Source organism: Anomaloglossus baeobatrachus, chromosome 3 (genome assembly GCF_048569485.1).
Source record: "Anomaloglossus baeobatrachus isolate aAnoBae1 chromosome 3, aAnoBae1.hap1, whole genome shotgun sequence".
NCBI lineage: Eukaryota > Metazoa > Chordata > Amphibia > Anura > Aromobatidae > Anomaloglossus > Anomaloglossus baeobatrachus.
In genome coordinates this window covers 571,848,379-571,871,023 of record NC_134355.1, presented here as the reverse complement: position 1 = coordinate 571,871,023, position 22,645 = coordinate 571,848,379, and the positions used below count along the sequence as shown (strand labels likewise).

The 22,645-nt window shown below is 45.5% G+C and overlaps 1 protein-coding gene across 2 annotated transcripts in view; it reads left to right on the top strand.

The window, feature by feature from the left end:
• SPHKAP (SPHK1 interactor, AKAP domain containing) overlaps positions 1–22,645 on the top strand; it is a 456,834-nt gene that overhangs the window by 345,356 nt on the left and 88,833 nt on the right. For both annotated transcript variants that reach the window (XM_075340950.1, XM_075340952.1), the window contains exons 4-5: positions 18,257–18,307; positions 20,374–20,508. In XM_075340950.1, coding sequence (XP_075197065.1) covers positions 18,257–18,307; positions 20,374–20,508 — 186 coding nt within the window. The remainder of the gene's footprint in view (positions 1–18,256; positions 18,308–20,373; positions 20,509–22,645) is intronic.

Sequence of the window (22,645 nt, the reverse complement as noted above, 5' to 3'; positions counted from 1 at the left end):
CCAAGCAGGCATACACCGATGACTCCTCCAGATAAGATACGTTTTGAACAAGCCGAAATATATATATATATATATACGGCTCCTTTCCGGCACTGCCCCCCCAACAGAGAAACCCAATCATGACAAGGAGGGCCCCGAATGGCCCACCCATCCTGCCCAAAGCCACTTCCTGACCCCTATTTCCACCGACAACCACCAGGCGTCCCCTAGCCCAGCGCAAACTTCCAATAAGGAGGCGAAGATCCACCAATACAAATAGAAAGACACAGAATTACTATGATCTTTACCACCACCCAACACTTATGCTTAAGACAACCGTCCGCGCCAAATCTGCACCACCCATCATTCTATGCCCCCCAAACAACCCTCATTGTCCGTGTCGCCAGGGTTCCAAGCCCCGAACCGCCAACTGCCCCCCAAAAGGGGCTGACTAGGAGCCGCCATCCACTGCAGCCCTAAGGATGTGCCCGTATGATCCTACCGCATACCGGCACGCAACACCTTCCCTTGCTGAAATTACTCGGCGTACTGAAGCCAGACTAAACCGCCATATGACCTAACACGCCACCCCAAATGGATCCATATAACCAAACCATGCCGAACCAATTACCCAATTCCTTCCCCTGATACCCTTGCCAAAAACGCAAATGCCCGCAGCCACGTTGCAAATGTACGAGGGGTGAGCCTCCACCGGCGCTCCCCCCCCCTCTACTTATCCTTCCCGGAATCACTTGGCTTAACCTAATCCAGGTGCCACTGTTCCAGGGGGAGCAGCGAAATTATTTCTACACTTTCCCCCATTCAAATCTTATCCCTCACATCCTCCAGCAGGTGAGCCCCCCCCCAACGGGCCTTCGAAGTACCCATACCTCTCACACTTGGCCACTGTCATCCAGACGCACCACCTCACCCCCTCTTCTTTCCTCACCACTCACTCTGTCACAGCCCTTGCCGCCTCTGCCCGAAAATGCTCCCCTGCCGCCTCATGCGCCCTCACTCTGCTTGCCGCACCTGCGCCCACTAACCACCGATCCCGTCCATGCCCCCGGCGGTGCATGCGCACTCTCCACAACCGTATATACCACTGCAGTAAAATACCCCATGCCTGATCAAAACACAAAAACCCACTCGGCGCTGCCGTGTCCGCAGCCGCCCCCCCACCAACTGCGCCCCAACCCTGCCGAATCCACGGCCGTCTCACCCGACTGCGACCCGGCGTATCCTGGAATAAAAGTCACGCCATCCGGACATCTGATTCTTCCGTCGCTGCTTCCTCCTCCTCCTCGCTGGAGCCAACCGCCTCTGGCTCATGTAACGCAGACGCCGCCGAAGCGCTGCCACCACCACGGCCGTCCTCCTGGTACGCCGCGTGGGCACCATCCTCCAAGCTCCATCTTCTGTCCCGCGGCGACAACCCCGGAAACCGTCCCGTCCCACGGGCTGCCAGCGCGGGCCTCATCTTCTGGCCCGACCCCCCCCCCCCGCTGCCTGCAAGGACGGGGGGGTACCTGTGGCCCGACCCGCTGCCAGCAGACTCCCATCCAGAGCCGCCAGCCTTCTGCCCTCCTGGGCCCAGAAGGCATCCGTCCGCCGGGCCCTCCCCCCCCTGGGGGAGACCGCCGCTGCCGGGAGCTGCACGCCTGCTCTGGGTGACCAGGCAGGGACCGCAGGGCCCCCGTCGTCACCCCCACGTACCGACGCCTCCCGGGCATCCGTCGCACCAGGCTCGCCTGCCCTGGTGCCGGACCCCCTGCTGGCTGCAGCCCCCCGCCCCCCCCCCCCTCCACTCGCGGGGGGGGGGGGTAACGCTGGCCTCCGTCCTCGCCGGGCGCTCTCCTGGCCAGGAGCCGCCGCATCCAGCCCTCCTGGGCCTGTGAAAGCCTCTGTCCGCTGGGCCCTCCCCCTCCTGGGGGAGACCGCCGCGGCCGGGAGCTGCACCCTGATCTGGGTGACCAAGCAGAAACTGCAGGGCCCCTGCTGTCACCCCACTCACCGCCGCCTCCTGGGCACCCGTCGCACCAGGCCCGCCTGCCCTGGTGCCGGACCCACCACTGGCTGCAGCTCCGCGGACCCCCCCGCCGTCCGCGAGGGGTAAAGCTGGCCTCTGTCACAGCCGGGCTCTCTCCCCGTCCGGGAGCCGCCGCATCCAGCAATCCAGGCCGCGTCTCGGACCGGAAGTAGGCCGCAGACTAGCCACGCCCCCTTCCCGGTTGCCGCGGCCCGGACGGAGATTCCTCCCGCGGCCGGAGCAGCAGCTAAGTACTGCCCTGCCCCACGTCACTACCGCGGAGGGTCCCCGAAGGGGCTCTCGCATCTCCTCCTCGCTCCCCCCGCACACGGCCAGTACCTGAGAGATGAGGGAGGGGGGGGGACGCCGCCCGCAGCTGACAGGGGAGCGAGGGGAAAGTGCCAACGGGTTAACCCCCAGCAGCCAAGACGTGGGACCGCGCTGCCAGGGGCCCGTGCACTGCCATGATGAATCTGCTGGTCCCGGATAGCAGCCATCCTGTCGCACGTCCGGATCGTTCCATATCCGGAAGTCTGGTGATGGGAGGGGCTGGGGAACCTCCATCATGACGTCCTTGTACAGATCTTTGTGTCCTTCTAAATACTCCCACTCCTCCATGGAGAAATAGAAGGTGACGTCCTGACACCTTATAGGAACCTCTCCAGTCAGATCGTTCCATATCCGGAAGTCAAGAGAGAGGGGGGTAAGTCAAGGTCCTTTACTTACACCCCTCAACTGTCCCACCTCTTCCTCCAGGGAACTCCTCCTACCCACCAATCCCTCTATTCTGCCTTATAAACAAACCATTCCTGTTTCCATTAACCCCATCACTATTTCCCTTCCCTCTAGTCATGTCGCCCCTCCACCCTATGGGTTCCATGGCTTTCTTAACAATACCAGGTACAACTTATACAGGTCGATATGTCCAGAGGTTCTGAGGCAGCATATACGGATCATTCATTCATGCTCTTTGATTCTACATTTACTAAGTTGTGCCATTTTATCTGGTTTACTTTGGGTCAAAATTCAAATTTTTTTAAACAGATTTATCATGATATTAAGAAAGAATTTTTAATTTGGGTGTTTTTTTCAGTTGGAAAGTGGGCATGGCATAGGGAATTTGTAATTTGCCCAAAATGTTATTATTTTCTGGGTGCATAAGTGATTAGTCTAAAGGAAGCCAATGAAGATTTGGTTAAGAGCTGAGGATAAAAAACACAATAGGGTCTTACCCAAAAAAACATGTAAAAAGTGATAAGGACTGTGCTCACCTTGTAGGGCTGTGTGACACACAACCAGTATTTAGACACGTAATCCAGCTGCTGCAGAGTCCACACACTCAAAAGCCAGAGATAATCACGAACCAAATTAAAGAGAAGCTTTTCTATGCTGCTGTAAGAGTCACAAATATCCAAAAGTGCTAAATAAAATGTAGGTGATTTTATTCTATGCGTTTCGAAGTGTATCCTCACTACTTCATCAGGAGAATTGTTGTGTTTCCTGATGAAGTGAGCACACACTTCGAAATGCGTAGAATAAAAATACCTACATTTTATTCAGCACTTTTGGATATTCGTCATTCTTACAGCAGCGCAGAAAAGTTCCATATTTATTTAGTTCCTGATTATCCCACACTAAGGGGCACTTTGCAAACTACGACATCGCAGGTGCGATGTCGGTGGGGTCAAATTGAAAGTGCCGCACATCCGGCAACGCAGGCGATATCTTAGTGTGTAAAGCCTTTTTGATACGATTAACGAGTGCAAAATCATCGTAATCGTATCATCGGTGTAGGGTCCGACATTTCCATAATTCGGAAATGACCGATGTTACAATGTTGTTCCTCGTTCCCCTGCATCAGCACACATCGCTGTGTGAGAAGCCGCAGGAGCGAGGAACATCTCCTACCTGCGTCCTGCGGCTCACGCCAGCTATGCGGAAGGAAGGCGGTGGGCGGGATGTTTATGTCCCGCTCATCTCTGCCCCTGCGCTTCTATTGGCCGCCTGCCGTGTGATGTCGCTATGATGCCGCACGACCCGCCCCCTTAATAAGGAGGCGGGTCGCCGGCCAGAGCAACGTTGCAGGGCAGGTGAGTGCATGTGAAGCTGGCGCAGCGATAATATTCGCTACAGCAGCTATCACCATGATATCGCAGCTGCGACGGGGGCGGGGAATATCGCGTTCAGCATCGCAAGCATCAGCTTGTGGTGTCATAGTGTGCAAAGTGCCCCTAAGAGTTGGTTTAAGAGAAAGGAGCCCACCGCTGAATAAATCACACAACATGCGCCACATATATTGTGCTCATCTTCCTAATGAAAAAAGGAGGGGAGCCAGCACTGCTTATGAATGGCATGCAACAATGAAGAAATAAAAAGTGTAATATTCACAAATTCATTCCTACTGTAACAATTCAATGAGATTTTTTGCAAATGATTGATCAATGATTTGAGCCCCCCTGCCCCGTCACGGCAAATCTCTATAGGGGGGTCCCTAACGCTATATTATAAATTATTATGTACCATAAGGTCTCATATAATGAGCAGGATCATATGAAAACACCACTTACCCGAGACATGTCTGAACCGCTCCCATGCTGCCAGGACTGACAACCGCGAATAAAGGCAGCCCAGGTGCCAGTGTGTGTGGCAGAACCACACACACCAGCACAATGTCAGGACTGGCCCTCACAGTGCCAGACCAGCATGCCATTCATAAGCAGTGCTGGCTCCCCTCCTTTTTTCGTTTACTGGTCAGGTGGTTGACCGCCACCATGCCGTGCACGCCCAGTGTGGTTTGCAAATTCCTTCTGTCGCCATCAAAATTCAGTTTGGTGCTTGTTCACACACAGCCACAGCCTCCTGCTCCAAGGCATCATTATTTAAACACCACCTGCCTGAACCTTGTTCCGCCCTCATCCATGTTTGCTGGTCTGGCACTGTGAGGGCCAGTCCTGACATTGTGCTGGTGTGTGTGGTTCTGCCACACACACTGGCACCTGGGCTGCCTTTATTCGCGGTTGTCAGTCCTGGCAGCATGGGAGCGGTTCAGACATGTCTCGGGTAAGTGGTGTTTTCATATGGTCCTGCTCATTATATGAGACCTTATGGTACATAATAATTTATAATATAGCGTTAGGTACCCCCCTATAGAGATTTGCCGTGACGGGGCAGGGGGGCTCAAATCATTGATCAATCATTTGCAAAACATCTCATTGAATTGTTACAGTAGGAATGAATTTGTGAATATTACTTTTTATTTCTTCATTGTTGCATGCCATTCATAAGCAGTGCTGGCTCCCCTCCTTTTTTCATCTTCCTAATGCCTGATATAAGTTTGTGATGTCTATTAGTATTAGTAAATGTGGAGCGATGTATCAGTGCTAATTAATATCATAAGCACAGTACCTTTTGGTTGTCTACAGTGATTATTAACTACTGGCAGACCACCCACAATGTTTCAGACATTGTGTATCAAAGGCAGACAGACTATAGGAAAAAACAGAGATGGTTTATTACCATCTCTGCCTTCTTGGTCTCTGTAAACACAGCAATGAGCGAGCGTTGCGCACACAGTTCAGTAAAAAGTAAAACAGTTCCTCTTCCTCCCATCCTATAGATAATTATATCACCGAGTGCCCGGAGAAAACAGAAGCCGTTGGGTTCCTCCTGCAAAATATATTAGAAGAAAAAGAAAAGATGCCTGGTCATGAATGTGGGCAAATGGCCCAGTTTTTAACTTGTTAAACTGAGCATGTAAATAAATTATAAGTATAGCTCTTTGTATTCTCTGATATAATTTGGGTAAGCTATCAGAAAAAGGACAACTTTTCACTCAATTTCTATTATGTCTTTACCTTCTTATTACATTATACAGTGTTTACCTTATGGCGGCTTACCCTGAAACAATTTTATCTTCTTTATTATAGCAAGCGAACATCTGATTTAATGTAAAGCTATAATTGTGGTGTCATACTTTACCTGTACGTTGCTATTTCCAAGCGTATCTTTGCTATTATCAGTGTGAAATTGATTTATCTTGGCTCAGGCAGCACAGTACGTTTTTACCCACGGTTTTACCCGCGGTTTTGCTGCAGAAATTTCTTGAGAAATGTTTGTAATCTTTCCCAGCAAAACCTATGGGAAAAAAAAATATCTGTGTGCACACTGCGTTTTTTTTCTCAAGAAAATTCTTTCTGCAGAATTTCATTGAGAAAATTTCTTGAGAAAATGTGCATGTCACTTCTTTTCCGCAGGTACCTGCGGTATTTCACTCCATTCACTGTAATGTAATCGCGAAATACCGCAGGTATACCGCAGGTAGCAAATGATGTGCAGTATACCCTTGGTATAGCCGCGGTTTACCTGCGGTAATGTTCCTCACTGCCTGCGTCTTGCAGGGAAGTGATGTCATTATGACAGAAGAGGAAGCGGAGCAGAGTAAACACACACACATCACACTCCCTGGACACCGCACGGAAGCACTTCTGTGTGACCTCCATCGGGTGCCCGTGCAGTCTGTGTCCCGCTCCAGCCCCGCGGCTGCCTGCACAGCAGTGTCAGTGTCTGCCAGCAGTATCAGCAGCTTCTCACACTGCAGTGCTGGCAGCCGCGGGGATGAAGAACGCTGCTGTCAGGAGGTTAGATGAGATCATTACCTGCAGTGACGATCTCCTGCTCTGCTGACGTCAGCGCTGTCACTGCCTTCTATGCCCGTCTCGAGGGCGGCCTGAGACTGTTACTAGTGGTGACATCACGGGCTCTCGCGATACTGCTGAGAACGCGGCAGTCAGTGACAGCGCTGACGTCAGCAGAGCAGGAGATCGTCACTGCAGGTAATGATCTCATCTAACCTCCTGACAGCAGCGCTTGTCATCCCCTGCAGTGACCTGGGCTGACCTCATGATGTTAGCTCAGGTCACTGCACTACTCTCCCAGCCAATGGGGAACATTTTGTTCTTCATTGACTGGGACATTGACTATAATATGGATCGTCATGGGACCCCCTTATTGGATTATGCCAGACCTGGAATTGATTGTTCTTTTCAATAAATTGGTGAAAGAGGGAATGTGTTGGGGAGTGTTTTTTCAAATAAAACTTTTTTTGTTGTCTATTTTTTATTTTTTACTGACAGGGTTGGTGATGTCGGGTATCTGATAGACGCTTGACATCACAAACCCCAGGGCCTGATGCCAGGTGACATTACACATCTGGCATCAACCCCATATATTACCCCATTTGCCATGGCACCAGGGCAACGGGATGAGTTGGGGCAAAGCACCAGGATTAGCACATCTAATGGATGCACCACTTCTGGAGCGGCTGTGGCCTGCTATTTTTAGGTTGGGGAGTGTCCAATAACGGTGGACCTCCCTAGTCTGAGGATACCAGACCACAGCTGTCCGCTTTACCTTGGCTGGTGATCCAATTTGGGGGGCACCCCACGTTTTTTGTTTTAAATTATTTATTTAATGTAAAATAACAGCGTGGGGTGCCCTCTGTTTTGGATTACCAGCCAAGGTAAAGCTGCCGGCTGTGATCTGTAGGCTACAGCCGTCTACTTTACCCTAGCTGGCTACAAAAGATAGGGGGACCCCACGTCGATTTTTTTTTAATTATTTATTTTTTGGCTAAATACAAGGCTAAGCACCCTTTAATGCCACATGAAAGTCACTAAAGGGTGCCAGCTTAGAAAGGAGGTGGTTCACCGGTCACAGTGACGTCGCTAGGCAGGTAAGTAGTGTGACGAGTCCGCGCAATTTTGTGCGCCATGGGCAGCGATTTGCCCGTGTCACACAAATGATGGGGGCGGGCACGCACGCTAGCGATATCGGTCACGATTTCGCAGCGTGTAAAGCGGCCTTAAGGCTATGTTCCCACCATGTATTTGGTATATTTATATATTTTGGTGTTGCTGATTTTCTGCAAAATGTCTGCATCTATTAGGTAAATTAGGTTACTTCATTTGTTTTCATTGCGCTTTTCAGTGGGTTTTTTTTACATGTGAGTTTTTTGGCCGTTTTTTGACATTGAGCTTTTTTCTCTTTTTGGTATGTCATCTTTTAAATAAATCTGCTTTGTTTTTTATACTTCCTGGTATTTGAATTTGACAAAACTATACGGATATAGTCATGTGTGGATTACAAGCATTTTCAGTGTAATTCCATAAAAATGCACATGCATTTCTTCCCTGCGGATTTTCTGCTTTTAGTGCAATGTTATGGGGAAAATCCTCTTGTAAATTTCAAATTAACTGTAAGAGAAATTGTCATATTGCAGATTTCAAGCACACAACAAAGGTCAGTTTATGCAGCATAAAAAATCATAGTGGGCATGAGATTTCTAGAAATCCTATCCACCTTGCTGGAACTGTAAGACCAGTGGAGTAAGAATCGTGGTCGCATCGATCACATCGCAACTGGGCCCGCCGGACCCAGCACCTTTTTCAGCTGGATGTGCATCTAGAGATGCACATTCAGCTGAAATACATCGCAGCACAGAGGCTCATCTGGTCCCTGCACTGTGCCGGCCACCGATTATGGCTATGAATATTAACTGCTCCCCACACCCATAATCTAGGGCATGGGGAGCAGAGAATATGCCGGCACCTGGCAAGCTGACTGTGCTATAAGTGGGTGCCCCCGTGCATGACAGTGACATTGCGGCATGCCATCATTGGAGGAGGACACCAGGGGAGCTGGGAGAAGGTGAGTATAATTGTTTATTTTGTTTACTGTGTGCAGCGCTCGGGAGTATAATATGTACCAAGATGCGGCCAGGATAGGGACATAAAACTGGCTGGAGCCATTATGGGGACATGTAGACCAGGATGGGGCCATAATGGAGACATGTACACAAGGATGGGGCTATTATGGGGACATCTATACCAGGATGGGGCCATTATGGGGACATGTATACCAGGATGGGGCCATTATGGGGACATATATACAAGGATGGGGCCATTATGGGGACATATAAACAAGGATGGGGCTATTGTGGGGACATATATACAAGGATGGGGCCATTGTGGGGACATATATGCCAGGATGGGGCCATTATAGGGACATATATACTAGGATGCAGCTAATATGGGAACATCTACCATATACCAGGATAGGGCCATGATGGGGACATATATACCAGGATGCGGAAATATATTCCAGGATATAGTCATGGTGAGGTCATACACCAGGATGGGGGACATTAGTACAGGATATGCATGTATGTATGTCTTTATAGCATTTAGAGCGTTATAACAGCCCATACAGCTCACCAACATGTGGGGAACCAGGCTCACATTTTGCACCAGGGCCCATCGGACTCTAGTTACGCCACTGTGTAGGACTGTGTTATTGGCACAGCAAAAATATGCAGAGTCAAAAACACACTAAAAATTCATTGTGGGAATTTAACCTAACAGGTATAAAAGTAACAATTACAAAATCTCTAAACAAGAACATCCAGTGATGGCAAAACTCAAAACATTTCCAATGTTTACATTTTCCAAAAAAAAAAAGCCCGCTAATTACAAATGGCTTATTATTTAAGATAGTCATTGTATGCGATAAAATTGAACATATCTCAGATGATTAGAAAAGAGATAAAAGGATTTCGCATAAGCCTTTAATTATCTCCAATTATTTCTGGATGAGTTTCAATGATCTTTTGAATCAGCATTTGCCCTTTCTTTTTTTTTTTAAATGCGGCAAGAGAACTGCAGCAATGGGGGCAGGAGATGAGTTTAGATTTAGTTTACGGACGGTTAATTTCTTTTTTGTAGGTTCAACATAAAATAATGAAAAATGTACTGTATTCTTGATAGAATAATGTTGCAACTGTTTTATTATGATGACCCTTTACTTGGCATGAAAAAAACAAATTAGCATCAGCAAAAAAAAAAATGCTTTCAGGGTTTATTGTAGTTTGTATAATATAATAAGTAGAAAAATGCTATGCTCTAAAATGTAGTAATCATATTTAAAAAGGGTGATTTACTTGTTTAAGTATGTTAGGGTGGCCACATCATGGAATAGTGGTTACAGAGCTGAGAAAAAGGTTGTTTATTTTTTTCTCCTTTCTTGCAGAGATACATATTAGCTTGTAAAGTTTAATTTTGATACCCAGCCAAGAAAAAACACAACAGCTGGTGGCTGGTATTCTCAGCCTGGGGAGACCCATGCTTATTGAGCCCCCCAACCTAAAAATAGCAGCATGCAGCCACCCCGAATTGTCGCATCCATTAGATGTAACAATTGGCCCCAGATATCCAGGACCAATCCCAGGCTGGAATCGGGGATTTTTTTAAAATCCGGTTAGACCAGCCAGTTCCCATTATTTGCGATGTCCGCCCATCAATAGTTATAATTTATGTTCTAGTTCGACTGGGTATTATTAAAGATAGAAAAAATACTGTACATATAAACGTTAAAATTACCCTTTTATTTCCACTTTCAAAACTAAAGAAATTCAAAAAATAAATACATATGTATATAAATATATATGTGTGTGTTATTGTCGTGTACAAAAACGTCCAATATATTAAAATCTAAAATTATTAAAACCATATGTTAAATATCGAAAAAATAGGAACACCAGAGTTGCCATTTTTCGCTTACTGTATTTCGCACAAAATGCAATAAAAACAATAAACATGTCATATCTATGTCAAGATGGTATCAACAAAAATATCAGATCAGGGCACAAAAAACAACCCCTCACAGTTCCATTGAGGCAAAAATAAAAAAGTTCTAGGTCTCAGAAAATGGCAACAAAAGTAGGGTTGAGCGTACCCGGATCCACACGGTTTGAGTGCCCGATCCGAGTCCGACCAGTACCCGGGATTCGGGGTGCACGATCCGGATCCGGTGTTGTTTTTTGGGGTTTTTTTCTCTCTCTTTCTCTCTCTCTCTCTTTTTCTCTCTCTCTTTTTCTCTCTTTTTCTTTCTTTCCCTCCCCCCCGCGGATTCCGGATCGGATTCGGACTTCGGCGGCAACCCGATCCGGATCCACCGGACCCGGATTATGGCCGATCCGCTCAACTCTAAACAAAAGCTACATTTTTCAACAAATTTCAGATTTTTTTTTTTCACTATTAAAATAAGAAAACAGCTGTACAGATTTGATCTTGCCATAACCCTACTGACTTGGAGAATCATATTACCAGATTATTTTTGTCACACAATGAACAGCATAAAGATGAAAACAAACAAACAAAAATAAAACAATCACAGTTTTGGCGGGATTTTTTTTTTTTTTTTGCAATTTCACCATACTTAAAAGTTTTGTAGCACATTTTATGGTAAAATAAATAGTGTCGTTAAGAACTACATTAACTACATCTCATCCGTCAAAAAGCAAACCCTCACATGGCCATGCCAACAGAAAAATAAACATAAGTAATGGCTCTTGGAAAAAGCACAAAAATTAAAAATTCCTGTGTCCAGGTGCTTAAAGGGAATCTATCAGCAGGTTTTTGCTACCTCTTCTGAGATCAGCATGATGTAGGCAAAGAGACCCTGTATCATGATGTAGGCTGCACCCTGTATGACTTTGATTACTGGGTGCAGCCATTCTGACACAATCTGGGTTTTTAGATTTAGCAATGCAGCAGAGCTAAGAATGATGCCCCTACCAAAAACCAGGCTCTCTATATAAAATGTCTATAGACAGTGAGCTGCTTGTCACTCCAGGGGGTTGAGTCAGACCTAGTTGTTGCAGCTAGCCTAGTGCAGCAATGGTAATCTCCTGAAACTAAAACAGAGATTCCAGGTAAACAGCAGCATGGACCTTGATAAGAGAGGCATCACTAACATCTGTTTTAACCCTTACAGCATGTTGTTTTCAGTTATCATTACCTCATCTGAGAGCAGCATGATGTTGTCAAAGAGACTCTGAATCCAATGATGTATCACTTAGATTACTGGGTGCAGCCGTTCTGACACAACTAGAGCTTTAGACTTAGCCATCTAGCAGGGCTAAGGGAGCTTTCTTGCCCACACCAGGCTCTCTATAGAGATTGTACATTAACAGTGAGATGTCAGTTAGAGGAGGGGGCGTGCCAGACTGCCATGTACGAGACAATGTAGTCCAGCAATGATAATCACCAGGTGATAAAGCCTTTAGCTTACATAAAAAAGAGCACACAGCCTGAGAAGAGAGGCATAGTTGATTTTTGTTTTTTAACCCCTACAGCATGCTATCCTCAGATTACATAGCAAAAACCTGCTGACAGATTCCTTTTAAGAACTTAACTCTATGCAAAAAAAAAAAGATATTGTGGGTGGCCTTACATATGGCAATTCACTCCATTAAAGTTCCACACATCACAATCAGTCAGAGCTGAGTCAAAGGATATGAAGATGTGTGAACTCTATACATATTATTAATTAGGTCATTATGTTAAAAATATTTGGCGTTGTCTCAAGCCTATGTGTGCTTGAGCAGAGCACTCAGCATACAGGAGCTATAATGCCTGATAATGAGGGAGCCGGCTGCACCATGTAAAGTTGGCTTCAAGCCATGACTGCATATTAGCCACATGAGGACTTCCGATTTGGTACCGAGCTACCACATTTTGTGGTATTACTTTCTTAACTTCTACTATTTGCAATGTTTTTTTATTTTGCTGTGATTTTCAAATTTAAAATTCATTGCCCAACTAAATGTTTGCACATCCCGAGGGTAATCGGGCAATAAGTGTGAGGGTCACATACTAGAATACTTATATCAGCATATGTCAGCGAAGATCCTGCCGAGATCGCAACATTACACGGATGCTCTAGGTAGAGTAGCAGATGGCCCATCTCCTTATGCAGACGTTTACAAAACCAGAGAGCGAGTTCATTTACAAAATAAATTACCAAGGCTGCTCTTATAAATGAATTGCTTTCTATCTTCTTGGAAGCTCTTATATTTTATAACTTCTGCAGAATGTAATGGTTTGACCTTTTCATGACTTTCAGGAATCCTTAGAACTCTAATTTAAGTGATTGAACCCAGTAAAGAGCAGGCAATTTACTTGTAAGTGCATAGTTAAAATACTAGCGATCTACTCTTCATCCTAACTGGTATGATTGTAGCATAAGTCTGAGTCATGAAGGTAACTAACTGGCTTTTAATACATCTGTTGAGATTGTTGGGTCACGATGTAGGGGTGGAACAAATAAAAAATTGTACTATGTCTCTGGATAATGTTTAAGCAGATGAATGGTGTAAGGCCTTTTACATACCAGTCCCAGATTCATGCTTTGCTCCCTTCAACCCGGTCTGCTGAACTGTTTTGCTTCACATTGAGCTTTGCAGGTGGCTCGTAGTGCTCCCATGTGATTGTCTGCCTGGGCTTAAGGTCCAGTCACACTAAGCAACTTACCAGCGATCCCAACAACGATAGGGATCGCTGGTAAGTTGCTAGGAGGTTGCTGGTGAGATGTCACACTGCGACGCTCCAGCGATCCCACCAGCAACCTGACCTGGCAGGGATCGCTGGAGCGTGGCTACACGAGTTGCTGGTGAGCTCACCAGCAACCAGTGACCAGCCACACGTGCAGAGAGCAGGGAGCAGCGCACACTGAGCGCTGGCTCCTTGCTCTCCTAGTTACAGCACACATTGGGTTAATTACCCGATGTGTGCTGCAGCTACATGTGCACAGAGCAGGGAGCAGCGCACACTGCTTAGCGCTGGCTCCTTGCTTTCCTAGCTACAGCACACATCGGATTAATTAACCCGATGTGTCCTGCAGCTACATGTGCACAGAGCAGGAGCCGGCACTGACAGTGAGAGCGGCGGAGGCTGGTAACAAAGGTAAATATCGGGTAACCAAGGACAGGGCTTCTTGGTTACCCGATGTTTACATTGGTTACCAGCCTCCGCAGAAGCCGGCTCCTGCTGCCTGCACATTTAGTTGTTGCTGTCTCGCTGTCACACACAGCGATCTGTGCTTCACAGCGGGACAGCAACAACTAAAAAATGGCCCAGGACATTCAGCAACAACCAACGACCTCACAGCAGGGGCCAGGTTGTTGCTGGATGTCACACACAGCAACATCGCTAGCAACGTCACAAAATTTGTTCGTTAGCAGCGATGTTGCTAGCGATGTTGTTTAGTGTGACGGGGCCTTTATAGTAGGCTCATCAAGACACATAACTATGCCTTGGTATTAAGACTTTTAGTGTTCCTGTGTCCTGTTTGCCTGTGGCCTCCAGTTCTTCCAATATCTTCTTCCCAGTCTCCTCTCTCCCTGCAGACTCTAGTTCTTGGTCTTTGGTCTGCCTGCGGCCTTCAGTGCTTCTAATGCCTATTTCCTACGTGCCTCAACTGCGTGCTGGACCAATGCCTGTGGTCCTTGAGCCCACCTGGACCTTGGTCTTGGAAGATCCACCTCAACAAGTGAGCTGAAACAAAGCCCCTCTACCCTTTAGATATACCGAATCCACTGATATCAACAGGTTCAGTCTACAGTCTAATGTATATGGGGGACCTGGACAGCTGATCCTTTAGTTTCCCTGGAGATAAGTCAGCAGATATGTCAGAACAAGCACTATTTTGTATGGGAGAACTAGTCAATATTGCTGCTGGCCAATTGTTGGCCGAACCATACTGTAGCTCTGAAGTGCTCAGTCTTGATCAATACAAGTGAATTGAGCGAGGTCCTGCACATCGAGTCGGACTGTGTACCAAAGATGAATGTACTTTGGTCAGATATGTGCATATCAACCAAAGAATAAATGCAACAGACCTTGTGAAGATGCTGGCGGAAGCTGGTAAGTTTGTATCATTAGCCACAGTAAAATGAGTATTGTATCAACATGGGCTGAAAGGCCACTCTGCCAGGAAAAAGCCATTACTCCAAAGGAAACATACAAAAGCCAGATTAATATTTGCAAATTCACACAGGAAAAAAAGACCTTAATTTTGGAGACATGTCCTGTGGTCTGACAAAACTAAAATTGAACTGTTTGGCCATAATGACCATCATTACGTTTGGAAGAAAAATGGAGAAGCTTGAAGTCTAAGAACACCATCCCAACTGTGAAACATGGGAGTGGCCTCATCATGTTGTGGGGTTGTTTTGCTGCAGGAGGGACTGGTGCACTGCACAAAATAAATGGCATCATGAGGAAAGAGGATTATGTGGCAATACTGAAGCAACATCTCAAGACATCAGACAGGAACTTAAAGCTTGGGCGGAAATGGGCCCAAAGCATACTGCCAAACTGGTTACAAAATGCCTTAAGGATAACAAAGTCAATATTTTGGAGTGGCCATCACAAAGCCCTGATCTCAATAATATTGAAAATGTCTGGCTAAAGCTGAAAAGGCAGGTGCGAGCAAGATGACTTACAAACATGACTCTAGTTCTGTCAAAAGGAATGGGCCCAAATTCCTACCAACTATTTTGAGAAGCATGTGGAAGACTATCCAAAATGTTTGTACCAAGTCATACAGTTTAAGGGCAATAGTATCAAATACTAATGTAATGTATGTAAACCTTTGACTTTGCAGAAAGTAATAAAAATGCCTTAAAACATTCTCCCTCTCTCTCTCTCATTATTCTGGTATTTGACAAATATAAATAATTTTGGTTCCTAATTGACCTAAAATGGGAAAGGTTTATTCTGATTTCATGTCAGATAGTGAGAAAAACATGCAGATGTGTCTTTTTAGATAGTGGATGGAAACTTCAGGTTTCAATTGTATGTGGCACTGGTATCTGGACCATCTAATCTTCAATCATGGTGTCCTAGGCGTTTGTTATGAGATGATAAAGGGGATAGATTAGTGAGGGGTTGCGGGAGCCCAGAGAGACATGTCCTTACCTGATCAGCGCTGGAACCAGAAGTCCTGGTCCACTCTTTAAGTCTGCTCTGTTCAGAAGTTACAGCAACATTTCAGTCTGTGGTTGGCTGCTTCCATCATGTGAAACATTAATTTTCATGGTAATCTAGTTATCTGACCTCTGCAGCCAATCACAAACTACACCAGTCGTGTAACTTCAAAACAGAGTAGACATCACATCTGGAGCTGGGCTAGAATTCTGGAGCCATCTGTGCTAGATATGGGTGGGTGTTTGAAGCGGAGCATGCCTCTGCCTATTATTGTGATTCATACCTAACAAAACAAATATTTCACTAATCGACGATCCCTTTAATTGTCATATATTAATTCCTTCTTCCCCTGACTTCCTCATCGTGAGTGAAATAGAGGCATTCGTGCACATGATCATCAGCCAGTTAAAGGGCTTGTCCGCCCATAGGCTACAAGTCAGCAGTCATTCTGTGTAACTGCAGACTAATAAATCTCACAGAGCATGCACTGCGCGCTGTGAGAATTCTCCAGTGTCGGCACTGGGAGTTGTCGGTCATGTGAACGCAAGTATGCAATCTGCATACTTTCGGCTACATTCTGACTAGACGATGTCTGGCCTTGCTTAATACACTTGCATTATCAAAGTCCACACCTATCTAGTCGGCCTGTGACCGCATGTATGCAAGTCACATATTTGCAGCCACTAGCCCGCCGGTTCTGGAGCAGGAACCAGAGAATGCTCACAGCGTGCAGTGCTCGCAATGTTAGTATTCACTAGTCTGTAGCTACATAGAGTGACTGCAGACTTTAACCCCAAGTCTGGACAACCCCTTTAAGGTGGCTTCAACCTGATGTTCTCTTATGTTCTTGGCTAGCAGTATGTCCTCCTCAGCCTCAATTGAGCATACAGAATGAGCTGCTTTGGTATTATGTTTTCTGCCATATAAAGAGGCTAGGACTGAGGCAAAGGTACAAAACATTATAGGTGTTTACTTAATGAATCAACCCAAATAAAGAGAATGAGTTTCTTTTATAGCCATGAGGCTTATAAATGACTAATGGAGGTGACTATAATTGATACAAGCATTTAAAATTATTTTCTATATTTTTTTAGTTTTTTATATCTTTAGTCTTTACATCTTAATTGCAACTTTTTTTCTCTTGTTCATGTTGAAATGCAGTAATTATTTTTGTGCTTAGTTATACGTGAAGCTGTGACCCTGTGTCAAATTTCTGTGCTGCGTGGGGCGTTCAGACTTAAGACTTTAAACAAACAGCCAGCTTACTGAGCTTTTAGAAATGTGCTCAAAACACAAAAACCTTCACATAATTATGCATTGGTTAAGAAAATACAGTGTGGTAATAGTGCGGAGACAGGCAGGCTTTCAACATGTAACAATACAGAGCGTGATGTATGACTGCAGAAGAATGTATTGCAATTCAAGGGTTTAATGTATGTGATTAAATAGTTCAGTCTCTAACACTGACGTCTAATAAACACTGTTCTGCAACAGGTAACACATCATACTGTATATAAGATGGAATAAAGGGCACTTTACACGCTGCAATATCGCGACCTGCCCCCGTCGGTTGTGCATCACAAATTCCATGACCCCAACGACATCTCGTTAGCGTTGTCGTTGCATGTAAAGTGGCCTTTAGGGCTTAAGTCAGTGTGTAAATAATCTGTATTTTATAGAAACTTAAAAGACAATGTCCCATCAAGACAAATGATCAGCTGATTACAGATTTCTGATTTCTGAAACCCAGCAAAGTATTAACATTATCCCTGATGTAAATTACTTTGGCTAACCATGTAATACATTCCTTCTCCAACTCGACTACAATGAGAAATACTGGTTATTACGGTCTATTTACTTTGGTAGAACACTTGTTTTAATGTTCATATGTCCTCATAAACTGTCCAAAGTTTATGTATATCCATTTTAGTTGATGTGCCACTTCTAGCTTGTTTTCCATGTTGATTTTTTCTTATATGGTTATGCTAATTCAGATTGGATTTTCCATGATGCTTCTCTGACTTAAAGTCTCATCACAATGTAGATGCTGTGCTCTGATTTTTAAGTAAACTCACACTGCAAACTTTCAGCATATGAGGCAGCATCACCCTACCTCCTGCTTGTGATAAGTTTCTTCCGGTCAGCTTTTGCAAGAAGGAAGCAGGGTAGAGAGGTTAGATATCCTAGCAATAGAACACATCACAAGAACTTGATTCATTCATTTATTTACCTTCTTATAATGAAATATAACAATATTCCTTGACACTGTAAAAACATACAGTATTACTAAGTCACGATAGATATCTAGATAGATAAATAGTAAGCAGAGTAGGTTGGTGCACTAAAGAAACAGATGCAATTGTTCTATTCTATCATCTCTGTCTGCCTATAGGAAAATTATAGTGACCTTTTCATTTTTTTTTAGATCTGTTTTGTCAGCCTAAAAGAGAATTCAAGTTATGAAGTTTTACGAAAGGTAAGTCATATTCTCAATACATGCAACAGTATATTAGCAAACGTAAAATACAATTCTTACATGACCTACTTTCCTTATTATAGCAACATGTATGGCCTGGGAAGATCCTACTAATGAGATATGTGTATGAACATTTGTTTTATGTGGTGATATCACCACTTATGCTTATGACTTGTATTGGCTACTAACATTTACATTATTAATAGGTCCAAAGCCTGAATCCATGTACAGTGTTATGCCTATTATACATAGTTTAATACATTTCTGTTGGGTGTTCCTGGCGACGTCGCTGTTGCCGGCGAACCGCCTCCTTTCTAAGGGGGTGGTTCATGCAGCGTAACAGCGACGTCACTAAGCGGCCGCCCAATAGAAGCAGAGGGGCAGAGATGAGCGGGTGGAAATTCCCGCCCACCTCCTTCCTTCCTCATTGCCGGCGGCCTCAAGTACGATGTAGTTCCTCGTTCCTGCGGTGTCACACATAGCGATGTGTGCTGCCGCAGGAACAACGAACAACCTGCGTCCTGCAACAGCAATGATATTCGGGAAAGGAACAACGCGTCAACGATCAACGATAAGGTGAGTAATTTTGATTGTTAACGGTCGTTCCTGCGTTTCACATGCAACGAGGTCGCTAACGATGTGTGTCACGAATTCTGTGACCCCAACGACATCTTGCTAGCGATGTCGTTGCTTGTAAAGCGCCTTTAGTCTGGAGAAAAAGAGAGATAAATGCAGAAAATGTAGTAAGAGGCACAGCCATAAACAGTAAAGAATAGCAAATCTAGGCATAGATTAGTGCTAGAGTTTATGCCAGATTTTGGCATTGAATTAACATGTGGTGGCCCCCAGCTAAGCTCTGCCAGACTGACTACTGTGGCAGGAAAACAATAAAATAATGTAATTTACTTTTGTTCATAACAAATGTATCAATTGTGAGGCTTTTTTTTCCACCAGAAACCTAATGCAAATCTCTCACTAAAACATTTTAGGTGAACTTTATATCTTGTTCTAGATCTTGTACATGGATGATACATCGCTTATCAAACTTTTTCTACTAGGTCCTCATCACACAGAACAAAAAATTGCCCTAGCAAGATACTGTCTGGGCCTTGTGATCTGTAGTAAAAGTCCTCACTTTTTTCCTGTTATGCCCAATATAACATTACAGTAAGTGCAAAATGAGCCAATTATGTTGAGAAACTAAATATCGCTGCAGCCATTGATAGAATGGGGCATAATCTAATCACATCTAGGAAAACTGCCACCATCACTATCTCACCGACAACTAGAGGGCACCTAAGGCCTAAGACACACGGCATGAAAATCGGATCGAGTGGAATGTGATAAAGCATCGCATTCCACTCGAACCAATATTAGCCTATGTCCCAGCACCCATGAGAGATTATTTTCTCAGCCCTAATCGGACCGAGAAAACAGTCGCAGCATGCTGTGATTATAATGCGAGTCTTGTTTCTCTCGCACTCATTCAAGTCTATGGGGTGAGAGAAAAATCGCACTGCACTCGCAGTACACCAATGTACTGCGTGTGCAGAGCGAGAATGGCAATAGCTAGCAACGGAGGAGAGAGGGATATAAATCCCTCCCCTCTGCAGCGCCGGCCCTCCCCTCCGCAGAACTGGCCCGACCCTCCTCAGTGCTGGCCCGCCACCGCGTAGCTGCGGTCCGATCGCATTGTCGTACCTCAGTCGCAGTGACACTCGCATGACACTCTGCTCCCGCTGTGCTGCCAGTGTGAGCCTAGTGTCATGCGAGGATTGCAGTAGTCCCCCGTGTGGCCCCGGCCTTACACAAGTATAGGCTTCATACCATTACTGCCACCATACTAAAGCCACTAACACTTTAGAAACTGTTCTCAAGTAGGAATAATGTAACTACGGTAGACTTAGAGGCCAAACAGTACTGTATTCATAACACTGAGGTTCACCTGGCCTCATTTTTTTTTAGTCCGGTTTCTGGTTATCGTTTTATATTATTGTAACTCTCAATAATTCATAGATGTTTTCTACTTTTTTATGTATCTAAACCACAACTGCTTTGAGTTTCAGAAGTTGGATGAAGTGTCTCCAGACCTACAAAAGTTGATCAACTCCATGCGCTCACAGGAACTGGCAGAAAATGAGATTGTGTTGTTGAGTGGATTGTCTAACAAGAAGTGTGGGCAGGTGACAGAGACCCAACAAGTAGGTATAAACTGTCTACTGTAGAAGTCATATGAAAAGGCTCGTTAAAGGGTCACTTTTGACTTTTAGTACTGCTACTTCCAAGAGCACTACAATTCATCTATTTCCTCCCTGAAGAGTTTCATACTGTAGGAGTTTACATCCTATTCTTAGGATTCGTCAGATCAGTGGTAATCTGACTCCTGGCATCCTCACTGCTCAGCTGATTGAGGTGATTGGAAGGCATCCTAAGGGCGGCTTTGCACGTTGCAACATCGCACGTGCGATGTCGGTGGGGTCAAATTGAAAGTGACGCACATCCGGCGTCACTTTCGACATCGTTGTGTGTAAATCCTAGATGATACGATTAACGAGCGCAAAAGCGTCATTATCATATCATCGGTGCAGGCTCCGACTTTTTCAATATTTACGCTGCAGTGACAGGTACGATGTTGTTCCTCGTTCCTGCGGCAGAACACATCGCTGTGTGAGAAGCTGCAGGAGCGAGGAACATCACCTTACCTGCCGCCAACGGCTATACGGAAGGAAGGAGGTGGGCGGGATGTTTACATCCTGCTCATCTCCGCCCCTCCGCCGTTATTGGCCGCCTGCCGTGTGACGTCGCTATGATGCCGCATGACCCGCCCCCTTAAGAAGGAGGCGGGTCGCCGGCCAGAGTGACGGTCGCAGGGGAGGTGAGTGCATGTGAAGCTTGCGTAGCGATAATTTTCGCTACGCCAGCTATCACACGATATCGCAGCTGCGACGGGGGCGGGGACTATCGCATGCGACATTGCAGCATCGGCTTGCGATGTCGCAACGTGCAAAGCCCGCCTAAGTAGAGATGAGCAATCCTGATCGGCAAAGATCGGAAAATGTTAAAATGGTACGATCTTTGGCCAGATCAGATTGCAATCAGACATCCAAACATTTACTGCAAATGTCGGCGATCTTGCTAAGGATTGATAAATGTTCGGATGGCAAAAACTATCCTCTCTCTGCCCATCACAGCCATGTCAGGTATTGGCATAGCTGTGATTGGCCACTGTAAAAAAAAGGAAGCAAAAGGGTTAAAGCAGTACATACTTATCGACTCTCCCCACGGCTGCAGCGCTACTTCTGGGGCCGATAATTATCCCTCATACATATTCACTGCTTTCCCCACCCACCAGCATCTCAGACCGCACCCCCACCCTCTCTGACAGCGTTATACTGCTGGTGTAAAATAAATAAATAAATGTAAAAAATACCATGGGTTCTCCTATATATTGATACCAGCAAAGATAATACATACGGCTACAGGCTGCAGCTCCCAGCCATGCACTTATCTTGGCTGTATATCAAAATAAGAGCAACCGCATGCGGCTTTTCTTTTTTTTTTTTTTCAATTATTTAAATAATTTTTAAAAAATGGCGTGCAGCCCCCCCCTTCTCTCGATTTTGAAACCAAGCCATGATAAAGCCCAACAGCTAAGTCTGGTGTTCTCAGGCTGGAAGGCCCATGGTTATTGCCTCCTAGCCTAAAAATAGCAGCATTAGATGTGACAATTCCAGCAACTTTACCCGGCTGTTCCCAATTGCCCTGCTGCAGTAGCAATCGGGGTAATAAGGGGTTTGTCTCTAAGCTCTAGATTAGTAATGGAAAGGGTCTATGCGACCCCCCCATGTATAATCTGTAAATGAAAAGAAATAAACACATACACTCAAAAAATCCTTTATTTGAAATAAAAAACAAAACAACACCCTCTTTCATCAATTTATTAACCCCCAAAACAACCAGGTCCAACGTAATCCACACTATGAGGTCCCACGATGATTCCAGCTCTCCTACATCTGAAGGCACAGCAAGCAGCCATAGAACGTCACCGCCCTCTGTGAGCTTCAGGCAGAGACTGAGCTGCAGCGAACAGCAGTGACATTACTCAGGTTAGTTGCGATCACAGCTGGAGGTTCTCACAGCCCTCCAACTATGACCGCAGGTAACCTGACCTCAGGGGAACCTCAGGAGACCGTCTGAGATTAGTTCACTGGGTGCATTGATGTACTCTGAGGTCAAATATAACGCTAAGACAGCGGGCCATGGAAAATGGCAACATTGGGTTTAGGAAGGTTAGTCGAGAGTGGGAACATGAGAAGTTCAGTTTTTGAGAGATTCAGT